Source organism: Centroberyx gerrardi, chromosome 14 (genome assembly GCF_048128805.1).
Source record: "Centroberyx gerrardi isolate f3 chromosome 14, fCenGer3.hap1.cur.20231027, whole genome shotgun sequence".
Lineage (NCBI taxonomy): Eukaryota > Metazoa > Chordata > Actinopteri > Beryciformes > Berycidae > Centroberyx > Centroberyx gerrardi.
This window is the reverse complement of record NC_136010.1, coordinates 870420-897075: the sequence shown is the minus strand read 5'-3', so window position 1 is coordinate 897075 and position 26656 is coordinate 870420. Positions and strand designations below refer to the sequence as shown.

Sequence of the window (26656 nt, the reverse complement as noted above, 5' to 3'; positions counted from 1 at the left end):
TTTATTTCGTTATTTGTATCATTAACATCGCCCTCTTCAACGAGGAGGCAACCAAACCTAAGAAGTGCCAAAAAATAGATTTGGCTAACAAATGGATAAAAACGACTACCTGCCCATACAGTTCTACTGCTGTTGATTTGTTGCTCCGTGTTGTGATACATTTCTGTCTGTTTCTGAGACATTTGTACTGTTTTCCTTTTTGTTTTTCTTGATAAGAACTGTCAGTGTAGATCAGCTGTGAAATACAGACTGCCAATAAAGCTTGTTGAATTGAATTGAAAGGAAGATAGACTGAGACAGAGAGAAAGAGAGAGAGAAAGAGAGAGAGAGCGAGAGAGAGAGAGAGAGACAGAGGTGGGGAGAAGACAGGACAGAGGGAGGAGAGGAGAGAGTGATGGTGAAACATTTTCACACTTTGGAAATATTGCATTTTAATATACATAATGATAAAGACTTAATAGACAGACAGATATAGAGAGAGACAGAGAGACAGACTGCAGGCAGACAGACAGGTTTGTGGCGTGCAGAGTTTGGATCCTCTCAGCCTTCCATACGCTGCAGATTCTCATCTTCATGAAATATAGATTTGATTTTCTAAAAACAGACCTGAACACACCAACCAATTACAATTACAATTACAATTTCCCATTTGGCAGACGCTTTTATCCAAAGCGACGTACACATGAGATTTTAATACAACACAAGCAAGGATCTAGTCAGGAGAGAACAACGAGAGTAAGAGCCATGAAGCTAAGACCTGGTCCGACAGGACAGAGGAGCCACGAGGCAGAGCAGAGAGGCAGATAAAGATTTTTTTTTTCTTTTTTGATTACAGTCCATCAGGTGAGAAGGTGTTCACTAAAGAGCTGGGTCTTTAGCCTTTTCTTAAAGATTGAGAGGGACTCTGCGGATCGGCCCTGCTCCAACAAACCTAAAACTAGCCCTACTTAATATTAGGTCCCTGTGTAGCAAGTCACTTTTAATCAATGGGCCTCATTCACAAAACTTTTCTTAAATTTTTCTTACTTTTGTTCTTAAGAAACATGCCTACACAAAACCGACGTGGGATTCATGAAGCATGCGCAGAGTCTCGATTTTTGCGTATTCCAGGTATATCTGATGATGAATGCCACTTGTTCCTTAATTGGATGCGCGTGCCTGTTGATGCTGATTAGCAGGTAGACGCCCTGGCAACTCCATAAAAGGCCTGCTGTCTGAAGGGTCGTGCGCAAATGGAAAGCATTACTGGAGTGGTGGAGAATGGCAAACAGACCTAAGAAGAAAAATTCAAACTCTGAAATAGAAGTGTTATTGTCGGGAGTGAGAGAAAAAAAAAAAAAACTTTTTAAAAGTGTAAGCGGTGGAGTGACAGCAACTGAGAAAGAAAACATGGCAAGAAATTATTGATGCTGTCAATGCTGCAACATCAGAAACACACACCTTGAATTAAATGAAAAATAAACGGTTTGACTTACAGTTTGAATCTAAAAAGCGAGGGCGATAGTCTAATTCCAAATAGATGCAGTTTATTAGCTTCAGGCGGACGGCAGGGCGCTGCCAAAATGTTTGGGGAAATAATATGGAGACTGTGCTGTCAGATGTCCAGTCATCAGTGGAGTTGGACACTGGTTTAATTCAAGCAGCATCTCCATCTGATGGTAAGCTCAGACTTTAGACTTTATAATAATATTGCTGGTTTTGACCGTAGCTCTTGACAGGAGCTTTCTTCCTGCAGTGTCTTCCTTATGGTGTGTTATTGTTTGCGATTTAAATAGGGAAATGCATTTGGAGACGGTGCTTTGATGCGCACAGTCTATTGCTCCTGTGGTAAGATAAGATAGAACTTTATTGATCAATAAATAATATAATAATATAATATATGTATGATAATATATATACGATAATAATTAATCACTTTAATCACTCAGGTTTCCAATTGAATAGAATTGCCTATGAATTTGTTCATATAGGCCTAGCTTTGTTAATATGGTTATTATCACTAGGCTTACAAATGGACTGAAACACATTTTGTTGTTGATATGAGATCTGGGACTGCTTTAATAGATTTTGCTTAAAGAATAAAGCATTTTAAGTAGAAACCACTTCATGCGTAATGCCCCACGCATGTTTCCAAACACACGTAGATTTTTATTGTACCAAAGAACAAATTCAGGTAAGAAAAAAAATGATGAATGCCGAAATGTTTGTGGAAACGTTCGTAAGTACACTTTAAGATCAAATCTGATCGTACGCATGTTTCGTGAATGAGGCCCAATGATTTTATAACCTCTTACAAGCTTGATTTTATGTTTTTAACAGAGATTTGGCTGGACACCAAGAATGGGAATGCTATCCTTATTGAATCCATCCCACCAAATTTCATATTTGAATTTGAAGCACGACAGAACAAAAAAGGAGGGGTGTTTGTGCCTTTTTTAGGGATAGGTTCCTTAGAGTGTAAGAAGTTATCATTTGGAGAGTTCTCATCCTTTGAATATGTGTTGTTTAAAATGGAAATGAAATTCTCTCCATGTATCTATGTTATTCTATATATAGTTATATACAGGCCACCAAAATACTCTCCACATTTCCTTGATGATTTTACTGAGATGCTTTCAATTATCTGCACTGAATTTGACTGTGTAGTCATTACGGGTGATTTTAATGTACACATAGATAATGTCAGTGACAACAATGCCAAAAAACTTTCTGCCATACTTGACAAGTTTGATCCGTCTCAACATGTGAAAGGGCCAACCCATACTAGAGGACACACTCTAGATCTGGTTATTACTAAGGGTGTTAACATTTCAAATGTCACTGTGCTTGATGTTGTTCTATCAGATCATTTCTGTGTATTCCTTGAACGCACGGTGGCGCAGTGGTAGCGCTGTCGCCTCACAGTAAGAAGGTCCTGTGTTCGATTCCCGCCTCGGTCGCTGTTGGCACTGGGGGTATGTTCTCCCCATGCCTTCGGTGCCTAGTGCCCAGGTGGGTTATCTCATGAAAAGGGGCCTTTCTGTGTGGAGTTTGCATGTTCTTCCTGTGCTCACCTGGGGGTTTCCTCCATACGATAAGAACCCCCCACTAAAAACATGCAAGACCAGCGATGGTCCAAGAAGAACTTGGGCACCGTGCTGCAGGCTGCCCACCGCTCCTGGCCTGTCCGAGGATTATAGATTTCGGCCCCATCACAGCACTGAGACTGCACTCATAAAGGTACTAAATGACATTCGCCTGAACAATGACTCAGGCTCTGTTCTAGTACTGTTGGATGTTAGTGCTGCCTTTCGCACTGTGGACCACACACTTTTATTACAAAGATTAGAAAACTGGGTGGGACTCTCTGGAACTGTCCTTAAGTGGTTCAAGTCATATCTTCATGACAGAAAGTACTTTGTCTCCATTGGAAACTGTGTGTCCGAGCAGATGGCCATGACCTGCGGGGTTCCACAGGGGTCCATTTTGGGACCTCTCTTGTTCAATCTCTATATGCTTCCTTTAGGCCAAATCCTACAAAATAATAAAGTAGCCTACCATAATTATGCAGATGACACGCAAATCTACATATCACTTACACCAGGTAACTATGGACCTGTTGAATCTCTGTGTCCCTGCATCGAACAAATCAATGACTGGATGCGGCAACATTTTCTCCAACTAAACAGAGAGAAGACTTTCTGAGATAATTGTCTTTGGAGCACAGAAAGAAAGACAGAATGTCGGCTCTCACCTTGACTCCCTGTCTCTTATAACTAAGAGTCAAGCCAGAAATCTTGGCGTTATCCTGGACTCAGATTTAAATTTCAATAGCCACATCAAATCGGTAACTTCATCAGCTTACTACCATCTAAAAAATATTGCAAGAGTCAGAGAAATAATGTCCAAACAAGACCTAGTACGGCTTACCCATGCCTTTATTTCCAGTAGATTGTATTACTGCAATGGTCTGTTCACAGGGCTTTCAAAAAAAGCTCTTCGGCAACTCCAACTTATTCAGAACGCCGCTGACAGGGTCCTGACAAAAACTAGGAAATACGACCACATTACACCAGTTCTAAAATCCTTACACTGGCTACCAGTCACTCAGAGAATTGATTTAAAAATCTTGCTGCTTGTCTACAAATCACTCTGTGGCTCTGGGCCCAAATACATTTCTGACATGCTTGTGCCATATGAACCTTCTAGGACCCTTAGGACATCTGGGGTTGGCCTACTGGCTGTCCCAAGAGTTAGAACAACTCAACTCAACTTTATTTATATAGCACTTTACACACAACACAGTTGATCCAAAGTGCTTTACAACACACACAGAGGAAAACAAAACAAAAGAAGGAGACAAACACAATGGTGGGAGGAAGAGAATTCCATAGTTTTGGGGCAGTGATAGACAAAACACGGTGAAGCAGCGTTTTGTTATCATGCAAGAGAGAGAAAGAGAGAGAAAGAGAGAGAGAGAGAGAGAGCGGTGAGTGAGCGATGCCCTCACCCCTCGCGAACGGAGTGTCAGATGAGCCGATCAGCGCGATCAGACAGCAGTATTTTGGAGAAAAATGTAACAAAATGGAATCTTCCAAAAAATGAAAAGGTGGGGCAGTGAAATTGGGGGCAAAAAATAAAGGCTTGTGACACTGAGGCATCAAAATGTGCAAAAATTACTGACCTGGCTTCAGTGCCTCTCTACACCTTCCCCCGTCCTGAAGGGAGGTAAAGGACACTGGCCTCAGCCTCTCTCTACATGCCCACCCTTTACTCCACCTTTTAATTGTTTATAGTTTATTGTTATTAGACAACGTTATAGTTTATTATAATTTATTGTTACCGGGTGTTGGTTAATTGAAATATTTATTGTTGAAAGTTACCAAATTAAAGTGATAAAAATGGCAATGGCAATCCCTGACTGATTTCATCTGTATTGATATAGATTATATCGCTTTTCAAATTTATCATGATGCACTAAATGCACAATATAGCAGCCTGTATCTGTTGTGGTATCCTCACAGTGGTGGTCTGCTGGCAACAAACCGTATGTAGTACTATTTTATATATACTGTATAAGTAGTGACACTAAGTCTTGCTGTATTCATGTATGCGTCAATGGGGTGGGGATGGTGGAATATTCGCAGGCTGGATGTGGGCCGGTCTGGGTCAAAAAGTCCAGGGCCATTTTCTTGTCCCAGTCCATCCCTGCTCCCACATGATATTAGACAAGCCCCGACTCTGACCACTTTTAAGTCAAAGCTAAAAACTTTCCTATTTTACACTGCCTACTCTACCCTGTAATGGCTAAAAACTTATCTTTTCAGTTTTTAAATAGCCTTCATTTTAACTGTTTCTGTTCAGGATCCCAACAGAGCTGACGCGGTCAAGTACGAATTTTCATTCGTCTTGTCCGGGTAATGCTTACTTGCACAAATGAACACTATATGTGGGGGGACAGAGCTTTACCCTGTATGATCCTCATCCATCTGTGGATGGGGAGGTTTTTGACCAAGAGGAGAATCTATGATTCTCGTCTGCCTTAGGCAGTGAGATCTGACGTAAATATCGGATCAAGAGTAGAATCAGGAAGGACAGGGGAAAAGAAAATTCAAGAAAAACATATGGATTCACTCACAATGTGCATCTAAAAGTGGGAATATTTGTTGTGTTCTTTTATCTTTCTATTTCACTTGATTTGAACTGCACTAGTTTACTTTTTAAGTCTTTTACCTTTTGTATCTCTTGTCTGTACTTTTGCACTTTTTTCTAACCCTTTACTGTATTTTTATTACTCTGTAAAGCACTTTGAATTGCCCCAGTGTATGAAATGTGCTATACAAATAAAGCTGCCTTGCCTTGCCTTGAACTTGATGCGGGCAGCGACTGGGAGCCAGTGGAGGGATATGAACAGCGGAGTGACATGTGCTCTTTTGGGCCCGTTGAAGACCAGACGCGCCGCTGCGTTCTGGATCATCTGCAGAGGTTTGAGCGTACATGCCGGGAGTCCTGCCAGGAAGGAGCTGCAGTAGTCAAGGCTGATATTACAAGAGCCTGTACTAGGAGTTGTGCTGCATGTTCAGACAGGTAGGGTCTGATCTTCCTGATGTTGTACAGGGCAAATCCACATGACCGAGCAACAGAAGCCACATGCTCCTTAAAGGTTAGTTGGTCATCAATCATGACACCCAAGTTCTGGCAAACTTTGTGGGAATGAGCTGAGCTGAGCTGGATGCTGATCTGTTGTTGTACAGAGGGACTGGCTGGGATGACAAGGAGCTCAGTCTTTGACAGGTTAAGCTGAAGGTGGCGTTCCTTCATCCATGCCGAGATATCGGCGAGGCGTGCCGATATCCGTGCCGAGACCGTGGGGTCGTCCGGCGGGAACGACAGGAGGAGCTGGGTGTCGTCAGCATATGAATGGTATGAGAAGCCATGTGAGCGGATGACTGCACCAAGTGAGGTGGTGTATATTGAAAAGAGAAGGAGTCCAAGCACTGACCCTTGAGGTTCCCCTGTGGACAAGCAGTGCGATTTAATGGAAATTCTTTATTAGGAATAACCCCTTGAGATGTACCATCTCGTTTTCAAGGGGGCCCTCAAATACAATATAAACATAATCTGACAAAACATTTAACAAAACAAAAAAATAAAATAAAAATAACATTTAGACACTTCCCCTCTCCAAGACACTCTAAAGGATCTCCCTGAGAGGTCAGACTCAAACCAGCGGAGAGCAGATCCTGAGAAGCCGAGCTCAGCGAGTGTGGAGAGGAGGATTTGGTGGTTCACCGTGTCAAAGGCAGCCGATAGGTCGAGCAACATTAGAACAGAGGACTGACCGGCAGCTCTAGCTGATCGCAGTGTTTCCACTACAGACAAGAGCGCAGTCTCAGTAGAGTGTCCGTGTTTGAAGCCAGACTGGTTAGGATCATACAGGTTGTTCTCAGAAAGGAATTCAGAGACTTGATTAAAGACTGAGCGCTCAAGTGTCTTGGACAGGAAGGTGAGGAGTGAAACCGGCCTGTAATTTTCAACCTGAGATGGGTTGAGTGTAGGTTTCTTTAGCAGCAGGGTAACCCGGGCTTGTTTAAAAGCAGCGGGGAACACACCCGTTGTAAGTGAGGAGTTGATGATGTGTGTGACTGCAGGGATCAGTGTGGGCGAAATGGCCTGCAGGAGGTTGGAGGGTACGGGGTCCAACGGACAGGTAGTGGGACGAGAGTCTAGCAGAAGCTTGGAGACTTGCTCCTCGGTGAGATGGGAAAATGAGAGGAGTGAGGCCCTGTTAGCTGGAGGCAGACTGAGCTGGTCAGGCTCAGAGAACTGGTTACTGATGGTAGAAACCTTATCAGTAAAGAAGGAGGCGAAGAGGTCAGCAGTGAGCAGAGTTGAGGGTGGAGGTGGTGGAGGGTTGAGGAGTGAGTTAAAAGCTGAAAATAATTTCTGAGCATCTTTGGCGCTGCTGCTTTTCTCCTGATAATAAGTGGTCTTGGCACTTTTTAGATGGGAGGAGAATGCAGATAGGAGAGTCTGATAGTCACTGAGGTCAGTGGGATCTCTGGATTTGCGCCATTTCCTCTCAGCTGCTCTGAGCCCCGCCCGTTGCTCTCTGATGACACCGGTGAGCCATGGACTGGGGGGGGTGTTACGAGCAGGTTTGGATAGTGGGCAGAGATTGTTTAGAGAGGCGGCTAGCGAGGAGCAGAGTGTGTCTGTAGCCTCATTGACGTGGAGTGAGGAGAATTCATTATGAGGGGGCATGGTAGCTGAGACCTCATTGGAGAGCTGAGCCGGTGTGAGGGACCGGAGGTTTCGTCGGAAGGAGACCATTTGCGGCGGAATGTGAGGATGTTCCGGTAAGGAAACCATGAATTGAATAAAGAAGTGGTCTGACAGATGTAAGGGGGTGACAGTCAGATTTGCCGTGGAGCAGTTTCGAGTCACAATCAGATCGAGTGTATTGCCCGCTTTGTGTGTAGGAGCGGTGGAGACCTGTTTGAGGTCAAATGAGGACAGAAGTGACAGGAAGTCAGTCGCTTGGGGTTTGTCAAGATGGATATTCATGTCCCCCATGACAATCAGTGGGGTGCCATCTTCAGGAATGGCTGAGAGTAGCATGTCCAGTTCAACTACAAAGTGCCCCAGTAGCCCTGGTGGGCGATATATGACAACCACAAATAGTTTAACAGGAGCGGTAACCATGATTGCATGGTATTCAAAGAATGAGTTATTGGTTAGAGGAGAAAGCTTAGTGAATTTCCAGTCTTTGTAAATGAGGGCAGCCGTACCACCTCCACGCCCAACGGCACGAGGTGTGTGGGAGAAAGTAGAGTCAGCTGAAAGCACAGCCGGTGTGGCTGTGTCTTCTGGACGGATCCAGGTTTCAGTCAGGGCTAGTACCTGAATGTCAGATAGGTTTGCAAGTGCTTGGATAAATTCTGTTTTATTTACAGCAGACTGACAATTCCATAAGCCAAAGGAAGAAGTGGAGGAAGTAGATGAGGCTTTTCTGAGAGAGTAGGTTCTCAGGATTGCGCTGTCTTTTATGACCGATGAGTTTTTTTCAGTTGCCCTGGATGACAGGGATATATTGGTAGCACATGGTGAATGAGAAGGCAGGCAAAGAGAGTAAAATGTAAAAAAAAAAAAGTAAAAAAAAGAGTAGCTTATCTGCTGCTTATCTGAGTTTAGTGAAAATCCCGCCCCTTTCAAATTTCCACAACAAAGCAACAGATAGAGGGCGTGACCTGCGTCAGCTGACCCACCTATCGAAACTCAGAGAGTGAAACCAGGAAGTACTCAGCCACAACAAAGTCTGACAACAGCCTAAGTCCAAATCTAACCCAGAAACAAAGATTCAAAACACTTACTGACCGACTGCTATCTCCTATGTCCTAGATCCGAGCTTGTTCTGCTTTGGAGCTCAGTTCAATCTCTCTTTTTAAGAGTTTAGTGAAAATCACTCAACACGCTAGCAACACGCTAGCAAAATGCTAGCAACCGCAACCAATCAAATCCCTCCAGTTAGACCGCAACATGCTGATCTGTTCCTCAGTAGAAACAGAATAGAAACCAGACTAACAGTTCATTAACATGCTGATACAGTTTATTAACAGTTTATTAATCTTTCTGCAGTGACTGTATGTACTGTATGTACATACTGTATATTACATGCTGTATATTACATACTGTATGTACATACTGTATATTACCATTAAAGCTGACGGCTCTGATGTAGCTCAGCAGCGCCCGGCCCTCCACTGGGTCCATGTTGCTGCAGACTCCGGTGTTCCCGGGACAGAGGTCCTGCTGCATGCTGTGCAGAGCGTGAGCCACTGAATAAACCGCATCAATCACAAACTGGACCTTCCCCTCCTGCTCATAGGACGAGTCCCGACCAATACGCTCCTCTCCTGGAGACACAGACAGGCAGAGAGAGGCACAGACAGACAGGGAGACAGGCAGAGAGACAGATAGACAGAGAGAGACAGGGAGACAGGGAGAGAGACAGACAGAGAAACAGACAGGTAAATTGTCCAAACTTTACACATTTAATTTTACACAGAACAATGTGATGTTGATATGATGTTAATGTGATATGACAGACAGACAGACAAAAAGGCAGACAGACAGGCAGACAGACAGACAGACAGGCAGACAGACAGACAGGCGGACAGACAGGCAGACAGACAGACAGACAGACAGACAGACAGACAAACAGGCGGACAGACAGGCAGACAGACAGACAGACAGACAGACAGACAGACAGACAAACAGGCAGACAGACAGGCAGACAGACAGACAGACAGGCAGACAGACAGACAGACAGGCAGGCAGACAGACAGACAGACAGGCAGACAGGCAGGCAGGCAGACAGACAGACAGATAGACAGACAGGCAGACAGACCGGTACATTTCTTCTTCTCTGGATCCAGCTTGATTCCTGGTCTGGTCAGTTTGCACCTGAAGTCGTCTTCCCAGAACTCAGCGAACCAGATGTTCCTCCTGTTGTTCTCCAGAGAACGAGACATGAAGTACTGGTCGAACCCTGCACACACACACACACACACACACACACACATACACATGCACACACACACACACACACACACAGATATAAACCAGTGATTGTCCCTCTATAGCAGCTCAGTTAGACACAATGGTGACACCTGTGTATCTGTGTTTTAGTGTGTGTGTATGTGTGTGTGTGTGTGTGTGTGTGTGTGTGTGTGTACCGTCTATAGAAGCTCGTTTGGGCAGGATGGTGACGGCTCCCTCGGCGACGTCTTCCAGCTCTGTGATTGGTGAACTCTTCGCTCCCCAACTGTCTGACCCCACAAACAGGAAGTGACCCGTCAGATTGGCGCGCTTCGCCGCCTCCAGGACCTGCCTAGCAGGAAGACAGACAGTTAACCTGTCTGTCTGTCTGTGTCTGTCTGTCTGTCTGCCTGTCTGGCTGGCTGTGTCAGCATTAGTGTGTGTGAGTGTGTGTGTGTGTGTGTGTGTGTACTTGATGTCGTCCTCGTTAGCGAAGATGATCACTCCTCTTGCGTTGCTCGTTTCCATCAAACGTTTGATGATTTTGTCGAATTCTCCGGCCGTCGGCTCCCGAGGAATCTTCACCGACTGAGCAATACACACCCCACCTGAGAGACAGACAGGCAGTGTGAGAGACAGACAGATACTCTGATAGACAGACAGGTACTCTGAGAGACAGACAGGTATCCGGAGAGACAGACAAGTACTCTGAGAGACAGACAGGACCCCTGAGAGACAGACAGGACCCCTGAGTGACAGACAGGCACTCTGAGAGACAGACAGGCCCCCTGAGAGACAGACAGGTACTCAGAGACAGACAGGCACGCTGAGAGACAGACAGGCCTTTTGAACAAGTTGGATCTTTTACAGATCGAATGCAACTGATGATGTAATGAGACGAACTACAAAGCAAGAGAGGGAGCTGGCAGACAGACAGGTACCCGTCTACCATCCCACCTGACAGACAGGTGAATTAACCTGTCTAACACCTCACCTGGCAGACAGACAGGTACCCATATATTTTGTTAGTTTGTGTTTTCCTCATCAGATCAATAGTTTTAATGATTACGTGGTAATGGTAGGATTTCTTCATTGTTTTCAGAACTAGTTTCTTATTTCACTTTTATTGTTAGTACTGTCATTATCATTTTAATTTGTATTTGTATGTGTTGCTTTGGCAACAAGTACCTTTGTACTTCACGCCAATAAAGCTCATTTGAATTTGAATTTGAATTTGAAAGAGGTAGACAGAAGAGAGAGAGAGAGAGAGAGAGAGAGAGAGAGAGACAGAGAGAGACAGAGAGAGACAAAGAGAGAGAGAGACAGAGAGAGACAGACAGAGAGAGAGACAGAGAGAGAGACAGAGAGAGGTAGAGATGTGACGTCTCTCCAGTTCTCTGCAGTAATTCATGAATGGGAATAAAACATGATGCTAACATTAATATTCTATAGAGTTGCACATTTACATCTGTACATCTGAACTCTCCATAGATACCAAGGTCTCCACGGTAACCAGGATCTCCATGGTAAACAATCCACTCCTATCCCAAACTGAACATCAAGGCCTGTGATAGGCTGCAGGGAAACCAGGTCAGAGGTTACAGTTCTACTGCTGATAATTTCTTCTCAGGGATGTGGAGGTTGGTCCTCAAAGGCCTGGTGCTATGACTCTCCATACTGGTGCAGTGACTCTCCATACTGGTGCAGTGACTCTCCATACTGGTGCTGTGACTCTCCATACTGGTGCTGTGACTCTCCATACTGGTGCTGTGACTCTCCATACTGGTGCTGTGACTCTGGTGCTGTGACTCTCCATACTGGTGCAGTGACTCTCCACACTGGTGCTGTGACTCTCCATACTGGTGCTGTGACTCTGGTGCTGTGACTCTCCATACTGGTGCAGTGACTCTCCATACTGGTGCAGTGACTCTCCATTCTGGTGCAGTGACTCTCCATACTGGTGCAGTGACTCTACATACTGGTGCTGTGACTCTCCATTCTGGTGCAGTGACTCTCCATACTGGTGCTGTGACTCTCCATACTGGTGCAGTGACTCTCCATACTGGTGCTGTGACTCTCCATACTGGTGCTGTGACTCTCCATACTGGTGCTGTGACTCTCCATACTGGTGCAGTGACTCTCCACACTGGTGCTGTGACTCTCCATACTGGTGCTGTGACTCTGGTGCTGTGACTCTCCATACTGGTGCAGTGACTCTCCATACTGGTGCAGTGACTCTCCATTCTGGTGCAGTGACTCTCCATACTGGTGCAGTGACTCTCCATACTGGTGCAGTGACTCTACATACTGGTGCTGTGACTCGATATGACCCAGTCTGTTTCTTCCTACCAGGTTCCAGAATCATTGTCAAACACTTTAGGGAATTCAGTGACGAAGGATAATCTAATCCTGCTCTTTGGGAAACTGACTGTTCATCTCTGATGTTTCTCCAAGGCTCCACCTCCAACTAAGACAGGAAACTTAATGTATCTCACTTCTCTCCATTTCCCCACCAAGACTCCACCTCACCGCTTCCCTCAAATAGAATATAACACACCTGTCCCTCTAGATACCTGTTCTACTGTAGTAAAGACCAATAGGATAGAACAGAATGGAATTAGTGGTACAAACAGAAGAGTGATATAAAGAGAATGGAACAGAACAGAACAGAATACAATAGAATAGACATACCAGCTTCTCTGGATATCTGCATGAAGGTGTCAACTCCACTCTCCCCATAGTTTCCCTCGGAGGCGAGGGTGGAGACGTAGTTCCAGCCCAGAGCTTTGACGATGTCCAGCATGGCCTGAGCCTGGTAGGAGTCAGGAGGAACGACCCGCGAGAAGAAGTCGTAGCGGTTATTATCACTGAGCTCCGGAGCTGTCGACGCATAACTCACCTGAGGGATCTAGAAGACAGATCAATAAGGGACTGTTCGTTATTTATGAGAGGGGGGTGGGGGTGGCTGGGGTGTGACTTTGTTTTGTTTTTTTATCTTGACCCTCCCCGGAGCTACAAATATTTTTCCTTGAGCCTCCCTGAGTGACTGGGGGAAAATGCATGACCCTCCCCAGTGAGCATTTTTCCGTTGAAAAGACGTTTAAAAAATGACTATGGTCACCGGTGAAAAGACGTTCAAAACAGGTTTAAAAGTTAAAGTCTTTTCACCGACTATTTGAAGACGTTGACTGAACGTTCACATTTAGACCATATTTCACCCGGATATTACACCGGTGAAATATGGTCTAAATGTGAACGTTCAACGTTCAAAGACAGGAAAAATAAAGGGAGAGAAAGAGATGGGGGTCGACATGCAACAAAAGTCCACTGCGATTCGAACCACAGAAGTTGCAGTCATGAGGTATGCGTTTTAACCAGTAGGCTACCGGAACGTGCTGCATTTTGCATGAAATATTTTAGTATATAACCCTTAGTATATACACCACTTAACTATGCCAGTGTCAATTGTAGTCGAAGCTGTACCACCTAAGTACAACCATTTAAAGTTGTATGTCCCTCCCTTAAGGCAAAATAAAAAACATAAGTCCCTCCCCAGTGCTTAAAAAATTATTTGACGTACCTCCCCCATTTTGCCAGTGACACTGGTAACACTGGTGACAGTGGTGACACTGGTGACCTTGGTAGCACTAGTGACACTGGTAACACTGGTGACAGTGGTGACACTGGTGACCTTGGTAGCACTAGTGACACTGGTAACACTGGTGACAGTGGTGACACTGGTGACCTTGGTAGCACTAGTAACACTAGTAGCACTTGTAGCACTAGTGACACTGTTTAAACTGATGACACTGGTAAAAGTGGTGACACTGGTAACACTGGTGACACTGGTAAAAGTGAGACACTGGTAACACTGGTAAAAGTAGTGACACTGGTGACACTGGTAACACTAGTGACACTGTTAAAACTGGTGAGACTGGTAAAAGTGGTGACACTGGTAACACTAGTGACACTTAAAACTGGTGACACTGGTAAAAGTGAGACACTGGTAACACTGGTAAAAGTAGTGACACTGGTGACACTGGTAACACTAGTGACACTGTTAAAACTGGTGACACTGGTAACACTAGTGACACTGTTAAAACTGGTGACACTGGTAAAAGTGGTGACACTGGTAACACTGGTGACACTGGTAAAACTGGTGACACTGGTAACACTAGTGACACTGTTAAAACTGGTGACACTGGTAAAAGTGGTGACACTGGTAACACTGGTGACACTGGTAAAAGTGGTGATAACACTGGTGACACTGGTAAAAGTGGTGACACAGGTAACACTAGTGACATTGTTAAAAGTGGTGACACTGGTAACACTAGTGACACTGGTAACACTGGTGACACTGGTAACACTAGTGACACTGGTAACACTGGTGACACTGGTAACACTGGTGACACTAGTAACACTAGTGACACTGGTAACACTGGTGACACTAGTAACACTGGTGACACTAGTAGCACTGGTAACAGTGGTGACACTGGTAACACTGGTGACACTGGTAACACTGGTGATACCAGTGACACTGGTGACAATGGTAACGGTAGTGACACTGGTAACACTGGGGACACTGGGAGTAATGGGAGTACTGGAGGCACTGGTAGCTGGTAAGCTTAAACAGACCTGAGTGACAGTTCCAGGCCACTGCACATACACAGACACACACACACATACAGACACATACACATACACGCACACACACACACACACACACACACATACAAGCACACACACACACACACACACACACACACACACACACATACACGCACACACACACACCTCCAGGATTAGTGTTGCATAATAGTGGGAAGCCGCAGTAGAAACTGTGTCAAAGCCTCAATAACCTGAATGACAATCACATTAACCCACATCAGCCATAAGTGTGTGTGTGTGTGTGTGTGTGTGTGTGTGTGTGTGTGTGTGCGTGTGTGCGTGTGTGCATGCATGCGTGTGTGTGTGTAATAGATGGGCCTTCCTGGTTAGTGTGAAAAATTCAGCGAAAGACAGAAGACGTAGAGAGAGAGAGATGAAGACAGGCAGAGAGACTCCTAATCAGCTGATGGCTTGATCTCTCTGTCTGTCTACCTGTCTGTCTCTCTGTCAGTCTGTCTGTCTCTCTACCTGTCTGTCTACCTGTCTGTCAACAAGCTCTTAAAAGCTCTCATTACGACTCATCATTCTTAGGGCGCTTTCACACCTGATAGGCTTCCTTGGTTCCTCACCTGATGTGAGAACGATACATTGTTTCGTTTTCCAGCTGGTTTGGTTCGCTTTCACAAAGCCAAAAATCAAACGGTGCAGATGGGGTTGCCAACCCTCCCGGATCGGCCGGGAGACTCCGGTAATCAGCCTCAGTCTCCCGGGATGAAAAAAATAAATTCCCAGAGATTTTTTGACAGCTGAAATTATAAGAATAAATACATAAAAAATAATAAAAATTGCACTACATGGGTTGATTTAAGTGACATGAGACACAACAGGGGAGGATTTACTAAATAGCTTTGAATGTAGCGTCCGTCGGGTGCGTCCACTGCATCGGATGAAGGTTATTTTCATGACTTTTTGTTGGCTGTGCTGTTTACATATCTACTCTGTTGTTTTTCTTGGTTGTAGGTTACATATTTAGCAATTGGCAATGTGTGATGACAGTTAACAGGACATGATGCACGTTGCGCATTTAGCATTGCATAATGGTGACAAATTTGGCAACAAAATACATGTCAGGAATGACGTAAAGTGCAAATTTCCATAGTAGATGATCCCATTTTTCTAGTTTTGTATGGTAATGTTTTGTGTGTGTGTTTGAGAGAGAGAGAGACAGAGACAGAAAGAGAGAGAGAACTGATTGATGCTGTGTGTCATTGTGTGGCAATAACAATGGGCATCATATTATTATTCGTTTTTTGTTTGTCTACCCCCCCAAATAAAAAACAAAATCAGATTTGGTCACTGGCTTGTAAACAAAGCCATGTAGTTGAAAATGTTGTTTTATTATTGATCAGTTAGCAGGTAAAAATACAACAAAACTTCTGCCTACTCTATTCGGACATCATGGAGCAACGTCAGGTTCTGTTCAAGTTGGTCTTGATTTGGAGGCAGATCAGCAGACTCTACAGGATTACACATATGAATGAATGCGAGTATTCAATAATTTAATAATACAGACAATTCGAGGAAGACGATCTGCAATCAGACAATCTGATCACAGAAGAAGGCTCTGATGACATCCTACCACGACTTGTTGGCATTTGCCATACGGGACCAGTGAGGTAAGTTGGTCCAAACTACAGAGCTACATGATGATTGCAATCATGCAAAAATCCCAAAAGGTTGATCCATGCAAACGCTAGTTTCCCCAGTCACCAAAACAGGATGTGAAGATGTTGTTTTTAACCAATAAAATGCAGAGTAAATGGTTCGCTCCCTGCGATTGGTTGGAATGGTGTTCTCACCAGACATGAACCGCTCCACAGTTCACTTGGAAGCGGACCAGACCAGATCTTCGAGGCGGAACAGAGAGTGGTTGTTTGGTCCACACTAGGATTCGATCAGGGTGTTCACACCCCAAACCATCTGAACCAAGGGGGAAACCAGGGTTTGATTCAAACTGACTAAACAAGGCTGGTGTAAGTGGTGAAAGCACCCATAATCAGTATCATCATCATGTTGTTATGGCAATGTTTGTGAAGCCAGGGAAAATCTGACCCACCTCACCACCTAACTGCTTGTGTATATATCATGGTAACCATGGTAACCATGGTAACCATCTGCTACAACAAGCCTCCATCACCTTGTGTTGGGTGGCGATCAGCATGAAACTGGTAAACAGTCAGTTGCCGTTAGCTGAACAGTTAGCTGAACAGGTAGATGAACAGTTAGCTAACAGGTAGCTGACCAGATGAACAGGTAGATGAACAGTTAGCTAACAGGTAGCTGACCAGATGAACAGTTAGTTGAACAGTTAGCTAACAGGTAGCTGACCAGATGAACAGGTAGATGAACAGTTAGCTAACAGGTAGCTGACCAGATGAACAGTTAGATGAACAGTTAGCTAACAGGTAGCTGACCAGATGAACAGTTAGTTGAACAGTTAGATGAACAGTTAGATGAACAGTTAGCTAACAATTAGATGAACAGTTAGCTAACAATTAGATGAACAGTTAGCTGACCAGATGGACAGTTAGCTGAACGGAGAATACTATAGCCTACTAAACAGCTTCTGGCTTTGATTCAAGCAGTTTAGAAGAAAAATATCTTGAATCTACTGGATGTATGGCTATCTGTGGCCAGTAGACGTAAGGACTCTACTGCAAGTCAAACTGATGCTAATAGTTTCTGCACCAGTATTTTATCTTGATTAGCTGTATTAGCTGAATTAGCTTTGTTAGCTGTGTTAGTTGTATTAGCTTTATTAGCTTTATTAGCTTATTAACTGTGCTGGACGCCTCCATGCAGATGAATCCATGAAGCAGCTGGGCTACAGATGAAGATGCTGACATTCTCTTTTCTTGTGTCTCCATGTTCTGGAGAAAGTCTTCAGAGAGGAGACACTATCACTCCTATACCACTCCTGTGGAAGAAAACTCAACATATCTGTAACCCTTGTGCCATAACAGAGGTCTTGTCAGAAAGGCTCCAGTATGTCTCCAAGATGTCCATGGAGACTCTTAAGTTAAGACATAACGTGTAACTTTTACTCTCCTTTTGTGTACTATCTTGATGTCAGCACATTCTGTATGTCCTTGGAAGATACATAAATGCCTGGTTCAATGAATTACTCTTTGAAGAAGTGTACGTAGCCTCCTGCTCTTCATCATGGCGTTGTCGGCAGGATCCCAACACAGCAGAACACGGGTAAGTACAAATTTTTATTCGTCTTGTCCGGGTGATGCTGGACGGGATCCAAAAGAATTAGCACTCGAGTGAACTTTTATGTTGGGGGGGGGGGGCCCTCTGTATTGGCTGGTGTCTAGGAACCTTGATTACTGCTCAGCAGTCTGGTCGGGTGCAGTCAAAAAAGATCTGTCTAAGCTCCAAATACCTCAGAATAAACCTGCAAGGCTTGCACTGCCCTGTCCGGTAGGTGTGAGGCAGAGTACAGAGAGAATGCATGCCAGTCTCATGGCTCAGAGTAGAGGAGAGGTTGGCATGCAATCTAATGGGTTTCTTTTGGAATATCTGTTATAGTAAACAACCAATTTGTCTGTACTCACAAATAAATGATGTGAGAGATCAACATAGTCACACTACCAGGCAGGCTACTAGGGGTTATCTAGTTAAACCCTAACCCAGAACAGATGCAGTGTGCAGTTCTGTAATGTATAGGGCCATCACAATGTGGAACAAGTTACCAACTATGATCATTGAAGCACCCAGCAAGGCAAGTTTTAAAAAACTACTAAAAAAACACATTAACAATAACCCTAACATTAATTAACCGACCTGATCAACCACAATGGAATGCAATTTGATGTGTTGTGATTTTTCGTTTTTTATTTCTTTTTATTTCTTGAATATGTTTTTATTGAGACTTGTTACATGTGTTATATGTCTTGTTATATATGTTATGTTTTGTTGTGTGTGGACCCCAGGAAGAGTAGCTGCTACGTTAGTGGCAGCTAATGGGGATCCGAATAAACAAATAAACAAACAAATAAACTCAACAAGAGCTATGTAAAAATGGCTTTATCTAGGAATCTCAAAAAGAGCTAGATGACAGAGCTAAACCTAGGAACTCAATGGGCTAGATGAAGCAGCTTTATCCTGTTTTGATATCAGTCCGTCAATAGATAGAGAAGCTTTGACCAGAAAATCCTAGACTGCATCTGCATGTGGCAGTGAGATCTGATATAAATATCTGATCAAGAGCACAATCAGGATTAAGGGAAGAGTCAATGTAAGCAGGAGAATAAAACTATTAAGGAAATAAACATATGGGTTCACTCACAAGGTGCAATTGGAAATTAGAGTCAAAGAGAGGATTTGCATTGAATGTATACACCCTCTGTGAAGAATGCATGAATTACTTGGCATGAAGAGATGATATAACGTCTCATATGTGAAAGTTACTGTGAAGTGTTAACATTTCCTGTTATAGGCATTTAACCTTTTCAGATTGAAAAGAAGAAGAGGAGAGTGGGTTATCAGTAAGTGAGACAACCACAGCTGCGAAGTCTTACTTCTGTTATTTTTAATTGGAATAAGAACAATATGACCATTCTGTCAGTGCTCTCATTGAAGGGTTGGCACGGTGCCTACTAGGGAGTTACCTTGACATTTGTAATGATAAAGACAAAACCTTCTGGGAAAGTATTTAATTGGGCTCAGGAGTTTTCATGTATAAGGACAGACTGCTGTACCTAATTCTTTTGTGTGGTGTCCATCTTGTCAACTAATTCAAACTGCACAAGAGTGAGTTTTGATGCAATGATGTTTTTTTTTCCTAAAAACGCAATGTCTCAATGCTGAATCTAATGCAATGGTGCTATGCTGTGTTTGATGCAATGTCTTAATGCTGTGTTATATCACTGTGTTCCACTTGTATGTTTCAACGCTGTGTTTCAAACTATGACTTGTGCTGGTGTTTAGCGTGGAGTTTCAAAACTGTTTTAGTGCAAAGGTTAATAAGAGATTTTAAAGCTGTGTTTTAATGTTGAGTTCTTGAAACTGGTCACAGGGTGCATTCTGATTGATAAACCTAATGTTGAAGTGTAGGTTGCACGGTGTGTCATAAGCATTCAGATTGATGGTTTGAATAAGTTGTTGATTGGTATAGCAGTTGGTGAGTCGGTAAAGTCTCAAAATGGGAAAAGGACAGCCTCCTATATCACTCCTATATCACTCCTATAACGCTCCTATATCACTCCTATATCACTCCTATAACGCTCCTATATCACTTCTATATCGCTCCTATATCACTCCTATAACGCTCCTATAACGCTCGTATCTCACTTCTATATCACTCCTATAACGCTCCTATATCACTTCTATATCGCTCCTATAACGCTCCTATAACGCTCGTATCTCACTTCTATATCACTCCTATAACGCTCCTATATCGCTTCTATATCACTCCTATAATGCTCATATAACGCTCCTATATCACTTCTATATCGCTCCTATAACGCTCCTATAACGCTCCTATATCACTTCTATATCGCTCCTATATCGCTCCTATAACGCTCCTATATCACTCCTATATCGCTCCTATAACGCTCCTATATCACTCCTATATCGCTCCTATAACGCTCGTATCTCACTCCTATAACGCTCCTATATCACTCCTATATCGCTCCTATAACGCTCCTATATCACTCCTATATCGCTCCTATAACGCTCCTATATCACTCCTATATCGCTCCTATAACGCTCCTATATCACTCCTATATCGCTCCTATAACGCTCGTATCTCGCTCCTATAACGCTCCTATATCACTCCTATATCGCTCCTATAACGCTCCTATATCACTCCTATATCGCTCCTATAACGCTCCTATATCACTCCTATATCGCTCCTATATCGCTCCTATAACGCTCCTATATCACTCGTATAACGTTCCTATATCACTCCTATATCGCTCCTATAACGCTCGTATCTCACTCCTATAACGCTCCTATATCACTCCTATATCGCTCCTATAACGCTCCTATATCACTCCTATATCGCTCCTATAACGCTCCTATATCACTCCTATATCGCTCCTATAACGCTCCTATATCACTCCTATATCGCTCCTATAACGCTCGTATCTCGCTCCTATAACGCTCCTATATCACTCCTATATCGCTCCTATAACGCTCCTATATCACTCCTATATCGCTCCTATAACGCTCCTATATCACTCCTATATCGCTCCTATATCGCTCCTATAACGCTCCTATATCACTCGTATAACGTTCCTATATCACTCCTATATCGCTCCTATAACGCTCCTATAACGCTCCTATATCACTCCTATATCGCTCCTATAACACTTCTATATCACTCCTATATCACTCCTATATCACTCCTATAACGCTCCTATAACACTTCTATATCACTCCTATATCACTCCTATATCGCTCCTATATCACTCCTATATCACTCCTATATCACTCCTATAATGAGAACTGAACTCCAGCTGGTGTTGAGGTCAGACGGCGGCAGGATCAGTGAGCATGCCCAGACTGTTACTAACTGCACACGACGCCCATGAACTAGTCGCTGACTTTGTGAATTTTAAACCTCGTTGTTTCCCCTCAATGGCTTAATTGCCTTGTTGGATTAAATGCTTTAAAGTTCATCTGAAGGTAACACAGTGCTTTTGTTTTTATAATTTTGCTTCATTGCTTTCATTTCAACAAGTAATCAGTCGGCTTATGTTCTGTAAATGCAGCAGTATGCTGACTTTTAGGCCGTGTGTCATTTTTCCAGGCTGGAGTTGGTTTGGTTGTTGAGGCTTCAGTCGGCTCCGGTGTTTTTACTGCAGCCTGAGTTATCCATCTTTGATTCTCTCTATTAAAAGACCGACTTTAACTCTCTGGAACAAAACTTAGACTTTAAAAAGACCGACTTTAACTCTTATCTCTGTTTCAGTATCATCAAAAATGGTTAAAGACGTTTTGAACAAACAACAGTAATGATAATCCTGGAGAGGAGGACTGAAAACAATTAAAGGCCTGGAGGACACACACACACACACACACACACACACACACACACACACACTCTGTCATTAAAAGCTTTTATTGGTTGGACAGCCAGTCATCCAAACACAAACTGTCTGTTTAAAACCCTAATCCACCGTCCAGACTTCATCTCCCTTAGCTGCCTGTCTACCTGTCTACCTGTCAGCCTGTCTGTCTACCTGTCTGTCTGTCTGTCTGTTTGCCTGTCTGTCTGTCTGCCTGTCTGCCTGTCTGTCTGTCTGCCTGTCTGTCTGTCTACCTGTCTGCCTGTCTGTCTGTCTACCTGTCTGTCTACCTGTTTGTTTTTTGTCCACCTGTCTGTCTGTCAGCAGGTTGTGATGTTGTGGTTTGATCTGACTGAACTCCATCTTTCTGCCTCATCTTGTTTCTCTTTGTCTTATTTGTTTTTTTATCTCATTGGTTTTGTCCATGTTGTTGTTTTGTCCCAGCTGCTGAATTCATGACAAAAATCATTTCTTAATGAAAACTGATCTGTGCTGATCAGAGTCTTCAGCTGCAACATCTGAGTTTGCTGTAAACACTCAAAGAGATGAATAACAATGAGGAGAAATGACACTAAATTCATGTGAAATGACTGAAATTCCCTAAGATCTCTTTAGAGGAGAGTCCTCTCCTCTTCTCTCCTCTTCTCCCCTCCTCTCTCCTCCTCTCTTCTCTCCTCCTCTCCCCTCTCTCTTCTCCTCCTCTCTCCTCCTCCTCTCCTCCTCTCCTCCTCTCCTCCTCTCTCCTCTCCCCTTCTCTCCTCTCCTCCTCTTTCCTCTTATCTCCTCTCCTCCTCTCTCCTCTCCTCTCCCCTCCTCCTCTCCTCTCCTCCTCTCCCCTCTCTCTTCTCCTCCTCTCTCCTCCTCCTCTCCTCCTCTCTCCTCTCCCCTTCTCTCCTCTCCTCCTCTTTCCTCTTATCTCCTCTCCTCCTCTCTCCTCCTCTCCTCTCCTCTCCTCTCCTCTCCTCCTCTCTCCCCTCCCCTCCTCCTCTCCTCTCCTCCTCTCCCCGCTCTCTTCTCCTCCTCTCTCCTCTCCCCTCCTCTCCTCCTCTTTCCTCCTCTCTCCCCTCCTCCTCTCCTCCTCTCCTCTCCTCTCCTCCTCTCCCCTCTCTCTTCTCCTCCTCTCTCCTCTCCTCCTCTTTCCTCTTATCTCCTCCTCTCTCCCCTCCTCCTCTCCTCTCCTCCTCTCCCCTCCTCCTCTCCTCTCCTCCTCTTCTGTTTACCTCTAACAGGTGAGATGCTATAATAATAAAAACAACAACAACAACATAACTCGTGTCCCTTTACCTCGAACAGTCGCAGCACGTTGGCCACCATGATGGAGACGGAGCTGGCGGAGGCTCCGATGACGCCCACCACCCTCTCCGGCCTCCTGATGATCGGCGGCTCTCCGTTGGAGCAGCGGATGTCGGAGGTGTCTTTCTGGATGAGCGCCTGGACGAAGGTGAGCGACTGCTCCAGAGCGTAGGTGTCTCTGGAGCAGGTGTCCAGGATGCGGGCGCCGAGCGTGATGTTGGGGAGCAGGTCGGGGTCGCCGTTGATCTGGTCCAGAGCGTACAGCATGGCCTCCATGCGGTGGATCCCCTTCTCCTTCTTCAGCTCGCCGCACGGCAGGCCGTGGGGCCCGCGGGCGTGGACGGGGAACAGGCCGCCCAGTGTGATGTCGCCCGGGATTTTAATGGAGTGGGGGTGGAAGTGCTGGTGGGACCCGCCCACCCGGACCGCCTGACGACCGATCCAGGCGCACAGGAACCAGAGGAGGCGGGGCCAGAGGGTCGAGGGGCGGGGCGCGCGTCCGATCCAGAGCGAGCCGTACTGATGATGATGATGGTGGGGGAGGAAGCAGGGGACGGTCGCTGATGATGTCATAATGAGGCGACGTTCAGTGAAGAGTTGTCATCCTCTATTGTAGGCACCTGAGGGGAGATCAATCAATCAGTCAATGAATCAGTCAGTCAGTCAGTCAGTCAGTTAGTCAATCAATCAATCAATCAATCAGTCAATCAGTACAGAGCATCAGATTGACAGTCTGCACCAGCAAACTGAGGTAACGATGACATCATCAAGGACCGCAGCTTGGGGAGCATGAAGGTTATTTCAGGTTGTTCAGGTGGATCAGTGGTTTAAGGTGAGAACCGTGTGACGTGACGTCATGGGTCTGAATTCCCTGATGTTTCCCTGATATTTCCCTGACGTTCCTCTGATGTTCCTCTGATGTTTCCCTGATGTTTCCCTGATATTTCCCTGACGTTCCTCTGATGTTCCTCTGATGTTTCCCTGATGTTTCCCTGATATTTCCCTGACGTTCCTCTGATGTTCCTCTGATATTTCCCTGACGTTCCTCTGATGTTCCCCTGATGTTTCCCTGATGTTCCCCTATTTCCCTGATGTTCCTCTGATGTTTCCCTGATGTTCCCCTGATGTTCCCTTGATATTTCCCTGATGTTCCCCTGATATTTCCCTGACGTTCCTCTGATGTTCCTCTGATATTTCCCTGACGTTCCTCTGATGTTCCCCTGATGTTCCCCTGATGTTTCCCTGATGTTCCCCTATTTCCCTGATGTTCCTCTGATGTTTCCCTGATGTTCCCCTGATGTTCCCTTGATATTTCCCTGATGTTCCCCTGATATTTCCCTGATGTTCCTCTGATGTTCCTCTGATATTTCCCTGATGTTCCCCTGATATTTCCCTGATATTTCCCTGATGTTCCTCTGTTTCCCTGATGTTTCCATGTTAGACTGACAGAGAGCAAACACACTCCACACCAAACACCTATAAAAGACTCACTTTGGGTTTTATAATAAAGCTGATCTGAAATATATATAAAATATCCAGTTAGCAGTTTGGACTCTCTCTCTCTCTCTCTCTCTCTCTCTCTCTCTCTCTCTCTCTCTCAGTCCAAATCCATTACTGAAGCCACTGCGGATATAAACACAGCAGCAAGGCTTTATTAATAAACAATGGCCTGTGTGAAAGGATTATTTTGAGTTGACTGATTTTCATTTATTAATGTCAACAAATGAGATTTTAATGTTCATCTTTCTCTCTTACAAATAACTGGAAGATTCCTTCTTCCAACCAGGGGGCAAAGTATGGAAGAGGTGAGATGGAACTAATAAATATTCATCATTTAAATAAGTTCAGTTGAGCACATCAAAATATACCAAAGGCTGCAGTTATCAATAAGCTGTCCAATAATGTGTTCCACATGTGAATATTATTGTTGTTGTTGTTGTTGTTGTTGTTGTTGTTGGTGTTGTTGTTGGTGTTGTTGTTGTTGTCTGTATTCAGATGCAGAGCTGCAGCTCGGTCTTATAAAACTCAAGACAGATTGTGTTTGTTGCAGGATTTGCTGCATTTTGTTTCACCAAGCGTCCTGCAGCACTGGAGAGACCAACCAAAGAGAGGGAAAACAAAGAGAGACAAACCAAAGAGAGAGAAAACAAAGAGGGACAAACAAAAGAGAGACAAACCAAAGAGAGACAAACCAAAGAGGGACAAACCAAAGAGAGACAAACCAAAGAGAAACAAACCAAAGACAGACAAACCAAAGAGAGACAAATCAAAGAGGGACAAACAAAAGAGAGACAAACCAAAGAGAGACAAACCAAAGAGAGACAAACCAAAGAGAGACAAACCAAAGAGAAATAAACCAAAGACAGACAAACCAAAGAGAGACAAATCAAAGAGGGACAAACCAAACAGAGAGAAAAGAGAGACAAACCAAAGACAGACAAACCAAAGAGAGAGAAAACAAAGACAGACAAACCAAAGAGAGAAACCAAAGAGAGACAAACCAAAGAGAGAGAAAACAAAGAGAGACAAACCAAAGAGAGACAAACCAAAGAGAGAGAAAACAAAGACAGACAAACCAAAGAGAGACAAACCAAAGAGAGAGAAAACAAAGAGAGACAAACCAAAGAGAGAGAAAACAAAGAGGGACAAACCAAAGAGAGACAAACCAAAGAGAGACAAATCAAAGAGGGACAAAGCAAAGAGAGAGAAAACAAAGAGAGACAAACCAAAGAGAGACAAACCAAAGAGGGACAAAGCAAAGAGAGAGAAAACAAAGAGAGACAAACCAAAGAGATACAAACCAAACCTCTGGTGCCTCCTGGTTCAGACTGAAGTTCTGGAGAAACAGCTTAATTTCAACAAGAGACTGTGGCAGAATCTGAATTAAAAATAATCTGCACAGAAACCTGGAGATGTTTTATAGCAGGTTGAGCAGCACAGGTGTGAAAGTCTGTTTCTGTGCAGCTTTGAAGGGAAACTGAGTCGACTGCAGATTATGTTTTAATTCAGATTCTTCCCAGTCTCTTTCTCCAGAACTTCCAGAACAATCTGTCACTGAGCTGCAGCTCTGCATCGTCACAACCTGAGTACAGACAACAACAACAACAATAATAATAACTTTCTCTATATAGCACAGATGTTTAAACTGATTATCGATCAGCCAAGCGACCTCAGTATGTTTTCATGAGGATAATACAGTTTGTCGTTTTATTTTTCTATTAATTATGGAAGAAGCCTATTGATTTGATTGATTAGGTTCAGCAGCTTCATTCTCTGCTTCAACACAGTCACACACATCAGGAAAACATTCATGTTGATGAATGAATCTACTGAAGAGACAGACAGGCTCTGGATGACAGACAGGTTCTAGATTAGCCTGATATTCAGACTGAATGGCCATTTCGTTTTCACTCCATTATTCAGTCTTATATTGCTTCCATGTTAGCCGTTTTCTGTGCAGGGGGGTGTTAATTTTATCTGAACCGATCACTAGTGACTGACGTATCTGAACCGATCACTAGACTGACGTATCTGAACCGATCACTAGTGACTGACGTATCTGAACCGATCACTAGACTGACGTATCTGAACCGATCACTAGTGACTGACGTATCTGAACCGATCACTAGACTGACGTATCTGAACCGATCACTAGT

The 26656-nt window shown here is 44.1% G+C and overlaps 1 protein-coding gene across 1 annotated transcript in view; it reads right to left on the bottom strand.

Moving 5' to 3' along the window:
• LOC139931608 (metabotropic glutamate receptor 6-like) overlaps positions 1-23408 on the bottom strand; it is a 39344-nt gene extending 15936 nt beyond the window's left edge. The window contains exons 1-6 of the mRNA XM_071925151.1: positions 22992-23408; positions 12712-12928; positions 10493-10628; positions 10218-10372; positions 9890-10030; positions 9195-9395 (exon numbers count right to left, since the gene is read on the bottom strand). Of these exons, the coding sequence (XP_071781252.1) occupies positions 9195-9395; positions 9890-10030; positions 10218-10372; positions 10493-10628; positions 12712-12928; positions 22992-23276 (1135 nt within the window). The 5' untranslated portion in view covers positions 23277-23408. The remainder of the gene's footprint in view (positions 1-9194; positions 9396-9889; positions 10031-10217; positions 10373-10492; positions 10629-12711; positions 12929-22991) is intronic.
• Between the last annotated feature and the right edge of the window lie 3248 nt (positions 23409-26656).